General features: G+C 41.8%; 1 protein-coding gene across 1 annotated transcript; it reads right to left on the bottom strand.

Moving 5' to 3' along the window:
- Positions 1 to 3,084: 3,084 nt before the first annotated feature.
- LOC311044977 (high-affinity choline transporter 1-like) lies at positions 3,085 to 10,892 on the bottom strand (the record flags this gene model as incomplete). Its single annotated transcript, XM_084056785.1, has 9 exons — positions 3,085 to 3,241; positions 4,161 to 4,693; positions 5,171 to 5,388; positions 6,394 to 6,547; positions 6,994 to 7,137; positions 8,274 to 8,379; positions 9,071 to 9,140; positions 9,331 to 9,447; positions 10,706 to 10,892. 9 exons carry the CDS (start codon positions 10,890 to 10,892, stop codon positions 3,085 to 3,087), a joined length of 1,686 nt encoding a protein of 561 aa, XP_083912911.1.
- Between the last annotated feature and the right edge of the window lie 1,813 nt (positions 10,893 to 12,705).

The following is a 12,705-nucleotide window of genomic DNA, read 5'->3' as shown; positions in this document are numbered from 1 at the left end:
TCCACTTTAGTCTGTGGAGGCTCTGGTCCATCTTGGACCTCACTGGGGCTCTCCTGCTGTTCTTCTTTAATCTGCAGAGGTTCTAGTTTTACCTGGACCACAGGGGACTCGCTCCACACTTCTTTAATCTGGAGAGGTTTCAAATGGACGAGACTGGAACTCCTGTCCTCCTGTTCCTCTTTAATCTCCAGAGGTTCTAGTTTCACCTGCATCAGACTGGGGCTACTCTCCTGCTGTTTAGGGGAAACCTCGTCTTTAAACACAGGGAGATCTAGAAGGAGAAGAGACAATCATTAACTGATGGAACTCACCTGATTGTAACTGAAAGATTGAAAGCTGATCGTTTGCGGCTGGACGATTGTTGGGGTTCAGGGGCACTACTTCATATGGTTCTAAGTGACATTTGTGTCTGGAACACTGTCTGGTATTCACCTGTTTCCTAGGCTTTTCACTGTGTTCAACTTCCTGTCTTTTGATCCAATGAAATACAATGAAACCGGTCAGATGACTAATGATATCCAATGAAATTCGACAGGAAGTGGAAAACACAAGCCTAGGAAACAGGTGAATAGAGCGTGCCAAAAATCCTGAAGGGGGCGTCAACAAGTGTCTTTTGGTAGCAGCGGACATCTTTGAGGGGTATAAACCAGGTTGACTTAACATTGCCCAAAACAAACATGTCTGCCCTACTATGTGTGGTCTTTGGTTTTGGACAAATAAAACATTACAATAGAGCAGAGAAATAGGCCATACATAACTTTGGTGCAAACTTGGTTGCTTTTCGTGGTTGTAAGTAGAAATTTAGGCACTATCAAAAAAATGTTCTTATTTTGTAACAATCCAAAGAATGTAGGCTAAACAGGAGTTTTTTTCCAGTGACGTTTCGGTCAATGCAATAGATAAAAGGAGAGAAGGTGGAGAGCCAGCTGCGTGGCATGAGAAGAAAGATATTTAACAAAATAGTCTTAATCTTCTTAATGACCCTGACACTGTTAGCTACTATTATGTTGATGGCATTTTATCTGTCATCTCTGTTAGAGTTGTACGTCTTGTAGTCCATCCTTGTTTTGTGCTTCACTTCCATATATGAGGAGGACGCTTAGGTTTACTGGTTTATTGTAGCTGTGAATGAAATTGCTGTCAGGCAGAAACCTCTTATCTCCATATTTTAACATGTGTTTTTTCGTAAATGTATGCCCTACTTGATAACACTACTGTGTGTGTGTGTGTGTGTGTGTGTGTGTGTGTGTGTGTGTGTGTGTGTGTGTGTGTGTGTGTGTGTGTGTGTGTGTGTGTGTGTGTGTGTGTGTGTGTGTGTGTGTGTGTGTGTGTGTGTGTTACTCACAGCCTGCAGCAGATCTCAGCTCTTGACTCATGGATGCTGAGTTGTAGGAATGCATGTGGCACTGAGCCATGCTGTGACTGAACAGATGGCCTTCACTGGGCATCTGTACATACACCCACACACACACACACACACACACACACACACACACACACACACACACACACACACACACACACACACACACACACACACACACACACACACACACACACACACACACACACACACACACACATAAAAACACACCCACATTCTTTTTCGTCTCTGTCAGCGGTGCAGTAACAAAGTGCATTTACTTTAGTCCTGTACTGATTGAAGTACATTTTTGTGAGTAACGGTATCTGTACGTATACATACGATGACTTTCACTATATTTAAACATAGGTAGAAATGGTTATAATAGCTGTCACTTTACCTTACCTTTACCCTGAACCAATGCACTTTGTTTAAAAAAAACAATAATGTACAGAGCCATTACATACTGGAATGTGCTCCCCCCACTTTTGAATTGAAATAAATTTGGTTTAAAAAAGATCCGTAAGGGTCCATTTGGTTTCATTTTACACTCTCAATAGTTAAAGATCTATAAGGGTCTATTTGGTTACCAACTCTTCCATCATTTAGCTGGGGACCACCTGGAACATCCTCAAGGACCACGGTTGGTCCCCGGACCACTGGTTGAGAACCACTGGTTTAGACTAATGGGAGATCCCATATAAACAAACACTATTTTAAAGACAAATAGTGTGCTTTTGTCAACATTTTAATACAGCAATGCATTGATTTAAAGAGACTTCAATACTTAAGTACTTTTTTAAACAACGTTTAAGTACACATTTGATACTCCAGTACTTTATCTTTCAAGTAAAAATTTGACACATCACTTTTTCAACTTGTAATATTTGAGGAGTATCTATACTTTGACTCTACGGGTTGAGTTCTTTGTCCACCACTGTGCTCTGTCCATTGGTGTAAAGTAACTAAGTACATGTACTCAAGTACTGTACTTAAGTACTTAACTTTCTTCAGTGTTTACAATGTTCAATACTTTTACTTCTACCCCACTACATCTCAGGAGGAAAACATTGTTATTTTACTCCACTACAATGATATGAAAACTTTAGTTACTAGTTACTTTGTAGATTTTGATTATTAGTACAAAACACACTAACCACTTCAGCCCTATAAATACAGCCATTTGAAAATTGCAGATCTACAAGCTTACAATGCGCATTGTGAGCTTGCTTGTACACACACACACACACATACACGCACACGCACACGCACACGCACGCGCACACTACTAGTATATCAATTCAAAATTAGGATAATATGTGGGGGAAAAAGGGTATTACCTCTGCCATTATTTGTTGCTCTTGCAGTTAGGGTTAATCGCAGTCGCAGAAACGCTTGCGTTCCTTCAAAGTGGAATAGCAGAATGACACTTGGCCCTGGATGGGCAGACAACGGTGCATTATGGCCTAATCTCGTGGGAATGCGTGGGAGGTTGGTAGTCCACCTTACATGGGCGTTGCTGATGCCAGTGTCCTTCCATTTTTTCATTTCTTTCCTCCCCTGACCAAACCCACACAAGATACATTGTTACATTAATAGTTTCCATGGCACTTGATGTCACATGGGCAGACCACAGCTAAAACATGGACCTCACTTCTACGGAGGCCTCTATCTACGGGTCAGAGACATGGTCAGAGGGAGAACGATGAGTCTGAAGTCTGTCACCAGGAGCTGATGGCATCGTGACGAGCAAACCTTGGCTGTGTGAGCGCCAAGGCCAAGGCGAAGCTGTAGGAGGGGAAATAGACACACCACCTACAGTACTGTACGTAGACGCACAGCGGAGCTAGCAACACTGCAGAGATCAACACCCCGATGCTGGAGAGGAGGGTGTGAGGGCAGAGATCCAGCTAGTCCACACTCAAACCATTAATGGGCCATTAGAACTACAAGCTCACGATGCATTGTGAGCTTGTAGATCGGCTATTTTCAAATGGCATGGGTATACAGAGCTGAAGTGGTTAATGAAGGTTTTGTAATAATAATCAAAATCTACAAAGTAACTAGTACTGTAACTAAAGGTTTTCAAATAAATGTAGTGGAGTAAAAGTAAAAGTATTGGACATTGGAAATACTTTGTACTTCAGTACAAATACAAAATTGTACGTAAGTAAATGTACTTTGTTACTTTCCACCACTGAAAGAAACACACACAGCACACTGTTAAGTGGCAGTATGGATCCCCAGATGTACGACGTGTGTACAGTATTGTATTACTTGCATTTTAGGCCTACGGTCAGGGGCGGACTGGCCATTTGGCATACCGTGCATATGCCCGCTGGGCCGGTGGGCCACCCAAAAAAAAAGTTTTTATTTTATTTTATTTTTTTATATTTTTGCTCCCGTGTTATGATTGTTACGGTCATTTCCGGGTCCCAATTATTAGTTACATTAATGTTTGGGCTGGGATGCTTTACAGCAGTGGCATAATTTACATAGGGTTAAAACAGTGAACCTGGCGGAGACCTGTGCTGCAAGAAGCACATTTTTCAAGTTCAATCTTTTAATTCAGTATACATTTTATATGTACGGAAAGGTATGTTTGTGTACTTTACTGTAAGCCATAAAAAGGCATATTAAAAGAAATAAAACATATTATGTTAATGTACACAAAATAAAAAACAAACAAAAAACTAACAATTTTGCCAAATTTAAACAATATTTCCTTTCAAAATGTGTTCTTCACACAGTCACCCAGTACCTAACTAAAAAAAAATATACAGTTGGTGTTCAACACTTCGTCAATCGATCAGGGCCTTTCTCATTTTGGATTTGCAAGGTCTCTCCTTCTTCTTTGGTGCCACCACCTGTGGGTGTCTGCGGTGGCCGCGAGGCTTTCACTTTGAACACGTCCCACTTCTCAGGAACTGCGCCTTTGTTGAAGAGCAGCGAAGCCAGGTAAGAGAACAACAAGATGCTGGCCAGGGCAATGAACATGCAGATGGTCTTGGCGGGGGCAATCTGGACATGAACACCATCCTCTACGGTGCACGCTGGGAGGCAGAGGACAGTCGGAAGCCCCAGCACGGGTTCTCCGCACAGCACTCTCAGCAGCAACCCGACCAGGCAGCCCATAATAGCCCCGTAACCGTTGGAGATGCTGAAGAAAAGCACAGCGACCAGTTGAGGGAGCACAATGATGTAGCTCACCTCCGACCCCAGGAACCAGAACACCATGATGCTATTGTCCAGCACTGTGAGGGAAGTGCCAGCCACACCCACCAACACCACAGAGACACGGACCACCCACTGGAACTCCCTCTGTGATGCCTACGGGAAGAAGTAGGTAAAATTAGGCTGGAGATATACATGAGGTGTCAACAAATACCTAATGGTCAGAAACAAAAGTCTGGAGAGAGTGACACACTTTTAAAAGGCCACTCCTCCCATATTTAATGTTAATCCTATCATTCTATTGTGAGGATGAGATGAGTGATGAGTCCTCTTGAGAGCTTAATCTGTCACACATCCTTCACAACAGGATTATAGGATGCACAGGAAATATAAGAGAAGTTGCCCATTTAAGATGAAGTCAGAACTTTTGTCTTGTCTACTGTATGTATTGTACAAAGATCCTTGGTAGCCTGTGTGGAAGAAAATAATTTGGTACATAGCATCTGTGAACAACATACATTTTGATAATAAGCATCTATAAATACGCACCTAGCAACAAGCCAAATTTATAAGGAATGCTAGTGATTGCTAGTGATTGATTGATTGACTAAATATGCTTCCGGTTCTTCTCACCTGGGGCCTCAGGATGACCTTGTAGATATTGGAGGTGAAGATGGAGGCTGCCGACAGCATCAAGGAGTCCACGGAGGACATCACCGCAGCAGCCACCGCTCCGATTCCAATGAAGGAGATGAAGGGCGGGGTGAGATGCAGAAGGGTGACGGGTATGACCAGACTCGCCTCCCCGCGCTCAAACGGGGACGGAGAACCATATGAGGTCAGGTTCCAGTCTGACGAACATACAGGGAGAGGTTCAGAGAGTAACACATGCCTTTAAGAAAGGTCTTAATCGGGTGTATTAATATGTTTATTGACTTATGAACAGTGATTATACAACAAAACAGTGTAATTATGTCTAACATGATTATTACCCTTGATGTATTTACAGTGTGTTGTTGGTACTTCCTCTGACTTGAAACACTTGACCCTAACCCACAGAGGTGGGGACTTGGACTCAAGCCTCGACTTGGACTCGAGTCCCGATTTTGATGACTTTAGACTTGCTTGATCAAATCAAAAATAGACTCGGACTTGACTTGGACTTGAATGCCAAAGACTTGTGACTTGACTTGACTTGAGGCCTCTTGACTTGATAATTCAAGTATTTTCAAGTCCCTTAATGCTTTACAGCAAGCCCAAATATTAAAATGTTTAAAAAGTGTCCCATCAACTATTAATGTTATTTGTCAAAAATCCCGGCCGTCAGTGACAGCGCCTGTGCTTCACGTGTTACCAAACAGAAGCCGGAAGCTGGAAGCCATTAAATTATATTGATCTGTTTTAAAGGTTAGGAGGTGGAATGCAACCATACGAGAATCGCAGTATGCAAGGCATGCAGTGCTGGAATTACCGATGGAATTGCAACTACTTAGAACTTCAATCGACATTTGAAGAAGGTGCACAAAAACAGGTAAGTCGATCCAGATATACGTGACCTAAGCTAATGCTACAAGAAAACTACTCTTCTATGGCCATGCATGCAGTAATCTGCCAATGTTACAAACCTGCAATCACTAATGTCTGTTAGTCGCTATCATTGATGGGTGGCCAGTGTAGCCTAAAACATTTCACAGCGAGAGAGAAGTACTGTCAATCTGTCAATAACCTCTGCTAACTCAACTATATTATTTCAAAATACATAGCTATAAACAGTGTTCATATAAACCTGCCTGCCTATCTGTTTGTGTTGGTCTTTGACATTTTGACAGTGTTTTTCAAATGTATTCAATCAATACCTGTTGATGTAGCCACCGCCCCCATCAGTATAGGAGGGACTGCAAATATCAGAATAATAACGGCTGCTGCAAGACACATGATCCTGGCGTTTGCCTTAGAAGAGGCAGACAGGGTCCTTTGGTGGAAGTGTGGAAAAGCTAGGTTCCCAAAAGCCTTGGAAAGAGAGGAAATCACAGTAAACACGCTGTGATGGCAAATTGACAGTACAATCTTTCCAAACTGTTGCCACACATCATATTGATGCCACGTGTCAATGTTTCAAATTATTGAAGGGCCATAGTGACATTGTAAGATATTCTGGACAATGGAAATGAAGGGCGTTCCTTGAAGGAGTTAAATGTGACTCCCCAATACAACCACAACCAAATCTGGACAGATTTGGTTGTTAAGAGCATTGCTCAACAATAGTTGGGAAGCAAGGGGCTTACTTCATTCTCTTTCCTTGTCCAGATTTATCCCAACTGAACTGGAGGATTCAGACCAGTAACCTTCAAGATACAATCCTATGTCTCATTGCTTGATGAGTATATGAGTCTAGTGATAAGGTTAGACCTAGACCATACTGTATATACAAATAAGAGCAAAATCATGAGCCGAACCATGAGCAGAAAGTTGTCGATCCACCTCCCTGCTCTGTCCGCATCCACTGTCCCAACCCAGGAGGCACCAACGGTGTGGTTGAAGGCTGTTTTTGTGATGTCAGAAGAGGAGGGATTCATCAGAGCAAAGGGGGCACACAGCCACTGTGGAAACATGGTGCTTGTTATAACACTATGTGCTGATGTTTGAGCTCCATATTGAGGATTGAGGAATAACCAGCTGCAAAATAACTATTAAGTCAGGGTATCGTATTTTTTTGTTTGTTTGACCAGCTACGGAGGAAGCTATAAGCATCTTCACGAGGATCATGTTAAAACGCAAGCTGCATGCTAGCTGGTGGCTAAAGCCGACGGCCAACCGTTTGGGCGCGAGTGAAAAACCTACCCCACCCGGCCTCCAATTAGTGCCAAGTTTGGTGCTAATTGAAGCAACGATACACTTGCAGCTCCCAGGTCCACTGTCATACTTGTGCGACCTTGCGTTTGGGAGGTAGGGGCAAAGAAATGATCAGAGTGGGGGACAAATTTCAATTTCACCCCCTTTAATTATCATAGCTTCCTTTCATATGAGAGATTTGCTTTTAAGGTCCTTACACACCGGGGCGATTTTTTCGTGCGAATAATGCGTTTTTTTTTAAACCTTATAAAGTCAATGGCTCCGTACATGGAGCGAAAAAGCGAAAAAGCGAAGCGAAAAAGCGTCTTTTAATTATTTGGAACGAGTCCGAATTTTGCGTATATTCGCTATATTCGCCGGTGTGTAACAACCTTTACAGATTTCAAATAGCATGCAATCACCATATAAAATGAATATAATCAATTGGAAAGTTAGCATGCTATAATGGAAGCAATTGTTCTTGCGTTAATACAAATTTAAATAAAAAAAATGAAATCTTGTTTGGAAAAAAAACAAAACCTGCCTAACGATGATGTCACTAGGCAGGTTTCTGAAGTATCCACTGCCCTCCTATGAGGTACAGACCGAGTAGAAAAAATGGCACCATTTTATCATGAGTATTAGTGAAGACCAATTATATATGATAGGTTGAAAATGGGTGACGTCGTCCTTTAAGCGGGTTGAGCATGTACAAAAAATTAAGATTGTTTTTGTTTTTCTACATTTCTGTCTAAGGAGTCATCCTTATTTTGTTTGTGGTGTGTGAGTCTTTCACCTCTTGAGTTCAACCCTCAGAAATCACCAGGACCCCTTTTTCAGTTTTACTGGTGACATCATTGCTGAATGCTGCACATCATAATAGCAAATAGTCTGGTGTGCCTACCAGGCTGATGAAGATGAGAGTGAGCTGGATGACATCAGTATAGGCCACAGAGTATAAACCTCCAAGTAGAGTGTAGAAAATGGCCACTGCAGCGGAGATCCAGATACTCATAGTGTATGGCACATCCAGGATCACGTTCATGGTTGCACCTAACACACGCACACACACACACACACACACACACACACACACACACACACACACACACACACACACACACACACACACACACACACACACACACACACACACACACACACACACACACACACACACAGCATCTCTAATTGTATTGTGTCTTATGGCCTTCTGATCAGAGTATAATGTGGGGTCTGACCTTGAGAAAGGAACATAGAATCTGGGGATCGAGAAACGTGTAGTTGTGTGTGATATGACTACCTACAAGGGGGGTGGGGGTACTTATCTTGTCCTCCAACACAGACCCTGGACCATATCTGAAAGCAGGAGGATGGGGTGGGGGCCACTTCTACTGTAAGCTCAACTAAAGAAATATATAAAATGCTGCCTATATTGTATGATTTCCGACCCTGAACTAGCAACTCCTACAGTTTGGTCAGGGCGCCTGTTCAGCGGTATTCCTCTACATGTTATTCCTACCCAGGGAAACTCACTCCTCACTGGTCTTCTTATTGTACGTACGTATTACAACACAATAACATGCATTTGTTTGTGTTTGCGTGCACACTGTACCTAAGCCAATCAACGTTGCAGTCACCCAGATGGTTTCCGATACAAGTGAGGCCAGGGACAGAAACACACTCGATACTTTTCCATACTTGATCTCAAATGGGTCCATCATGGTCACATATTTTCTTTCTCTCATTGGCTGGGCAAAGAACAGTCCACCTTAGCAACAGAACACAAATAGATATTCAGATAGATGCAGCGAACTCTGGTTGTTATAGGACCACTGCAGGAATGGTCTGTACCATATGCATACATGAGCATTACTGTAATTTATTCTTTGTCACATGAATTTTTTTATAAAATAACTGTCATTTTTGGCAAGCGCTACTATTGTATGATTTAGTCTTACATATTATGAAGGACGCTGAATGGCCAACAGGGATGACGATAGCCCAGACCAGGCCCAGGTTTGGGGTATAAACCATCTCTCCCACTCCAACAATGAAACCTCCTCCAAGCAATGTGGCTAGGGGATTAATAAACAAGTTGACCTATGGATAACAGTGATTATGCAATAGAAATTGAATAATCACTGCATAATCACTGTAAAATTGGAATCAATGTTACCCCCTATTGGAGAAAAGGGAAATCGTATTTATTATTGTCCTAATTATTGTGGATTGTTGCATTGTATTGATTGTATATATTGGTTTATTTTCTAATTTATAATTGTGTAACTCCTAATGACACTTAATTAAAAAACATTCTGCTCTGGGGTGAGCAGAAGATTCACTAACCTAAAGATCTGTGACAATTACATTCTATAGGTTCTATAGGATTACAGTGCACAATTGTTCAAGTAATGCATTTATTTTCTGCTTTGATAATTAAACTAATACTAAATCCTGTCTTTTGAGACAGGTTCAACTAAATGACAGGTATTAACTGGATATTCTACATTTGTTATTTAGAACAAATAAGTTAGACATAGACCAAATCATTCAAGACCAATCAAGTCAAACTATCAATCAAGTTAAACTAAACAAGTTAAACTTTAACCAAACACCTTGATCAAACACGATGAACATTTGAATAAACAAATCCAGTAACAAAGGTGGAAGGGGTGGATGATACACTATCTAGGGAAATCATACCCTTTTCAACACCACATTGACAAACAAAAATAAAAGCTAGATTAACAGGAGTTACAAGTTTGACCGTGGGTCATAATAACCCCAAAATGGGTTTAGAGTTTCTGTGACAAGACAGCATGCAATGAACAACTTTAGAAGAGCAGGCTATACTGATGTGTTGAGAACCGATGATCCAGGAAATAATGTTCTTGTCCATAATAGTTTAAAGAGTTAGGCTTTCTCTAGCAAATATTAGGATTGTAGCAAAAGATTACTGACATGTCTGTCTATCTTTTGAAATGGACACACAGACAGCTCACTTGTCATTAGAACTGGGCAATTAACTGAAAATATATCGAAACCGATATTTAGAAAAATATCAGACTTTTCTCATGTATATCAATGAATCGACAGGAAAAAAATTAATAGATTTTTTACAATGGACTAAATTGATTAATCTTATTAACCACTTACCCATGTGTTATACTTTGTTCAACAATGGTGGTGTACACAAATAGTGTAAATAACAGATCTACAAGCTCATAATGCATCACATCGTGACGCGTTGTAAGCTTGTAGATATGTTATGTACATCTGCAAAAGTTTGAAATAATCCTGAATTTGATTTAAAGTCACATCGCCCAGCCCTACCAGTCATGGTGAATATCCCCACTACGAGACTGATGTTCCTGTTGGCCAGGAGGATGGTCTCTGTGCGGTTAATGTCCCCACTTCTCTTCTCTGCCTTCCTGGACTTGAGCGAGGCCCAGATACCTGTCCCTAGAACGAGCAGGTAGAATACCACCATAGCAACTACTCCCGGGACGTTGACGGCCATCTCGAAAAAACAGACACGTCCAGTAGTAGAATAAAAGTAATGTTAAGATCGATTCAAATGTACACTAAGTGACTGTGACTGACATTCATTTGCTCAAAGATCCACTTGTAAACTACACACTGCAACTCAGTGACAGACTGTCTGACGCACAAGTGAATTATAAGCCTTAGTATAATGGGGGGGGGGGGGGTGTTTGGGGGTGTGTTTAGCTTGTCAAAAGTAATGTCAAGATCGATTAAAATGTACACTAGTGTCTGTACAATGTGTACGAACATATTGACCCGTGTACGGGGGTAGGGAAGCCGGGCGGGGAGGATGATAAGCCTAAGTATATGGGGGGTGTTTTGCTGGTGCCTCAAGGCTGTGTTCACACAAGGCTCCTTTTAATATAAACATTTCTTGATATTTTTTTTTTACCTTATTTAATACCAATTTAGCCAGTCTGTCAATTATTTCATTTAGGATATTGTGAGATGCGTATTTTGCATTGTGTTGGATGTTTTTGTTAATGTCATGAGTGCCAGAGTGTATTCAACCATTTTTAAGAATACTGCAGAGAAATCCTGTCCATCATGTGAGCTTTCCAGATTGTTCATTAACTACAAGGAACTGAACTACTTCTATGGTTTTAATTTAGTACCTATTTCGGGCCCATGTCTAGATCCGGGCCCACGATGTTCCATTTTTAGGCTAGGTGCCCGGACCACTACGCCAGCCTTCCGGGCCAATGTTAATCTAAACTGCCCACAAAACGTTCTGAAACTTAACTTCAGTCGATTATTTCTCCCCTTCAATAATACCAATTGGTATAGTATTTGATATCATTTTTATCATTGATTCGTCACCTCTACAAGGAGGTATAACTCGTAAGGATCGTACAATCGTGGACTGAGCAACACAGCCAAACGTGTGGGTAGCGCCTCCAAAAGAAATGCCAAAATTTGTGCCCTGATTTGCCAGCAGATGTGTGACTGGCACCTGAGCATGGGTCCTGCAACTTTGACATCTGGCTTTGGTACCGTTGTGCAAATCTTGCCTGTAAATCTCTGGAAGAAAGCCTATGGTTCCTCAATGAAGCAAAGTTGATGAACTCTTCTTGGAGTGTTGTCTTCCTTTGACTTCGCCAGTCTCACAGAACTTGGTCCTAAGTTTGGAAATGGTACCAGGGCTGAAACCAATTAATGCTGCCACTCTGTGTAACGGAACACCAGCTTCCACTTGCCCAATTGTAATGTTTGCGCGACAAACGTGCCATCTTTCCATGGGGGCAGTGCTGCTGCTTGGAGCATACACAAACAAAGTTGCAGGACATGCTCAGGTGCCAGTCACTCACATGTGACTGGCACCTGAGAGACTGGCAGGTCACTCAAAACGAGAGCGATTATCAACAGAAGCAAATTTTGGGATTTTGGCACATTTATTGTGGGCGCTACCTACATGTTTAGCTGTGTTGCTCACGATTGCACAGTCCTTACAAGCTGTACCTCGTTGTCGGTGTTGCATTGTTGAATCTATCTCCGGTGGGACGCTATTTTAAAGACGTCACACGCACGTCGCTTAAAACCTACACTGCAGGTCACACTATGGACAATTGATATGCATAGGCTCAAAAGTAATGTCAAGATCGATTAAAATGTACACTAGTGTCTGTACAATGTGTACGAACATATTGACCCGTGTACGGGGGTAGGGAAGCCGGGCGGGGAGGATGATAAGCCTAAGTATATGGGGGGGGGGTGTTTTGCTGGTGCCTCAAGGCTGTGTTCACACAAGGCTCCTTTTAAAATAAACATTTTCTTGAATATAGGAGGCA

Source organism: Gymnoscopelus microlampas (assembly GCF_963454915.1).
Source record: "Gymnoscopelus microlampas genome assembly, chromosome: 5".
NCBI lineage: Eukaryota > Metazoa > Chordata > Actinopteri > Myctophiformes > Myctophidae > Gymnoscopelus > Gymnoscopelus microlampas.
Note: the sequence above shows the minus strand (reverse complement) of the source record. Positions and strands in the feature narration are given on the sequence as shown.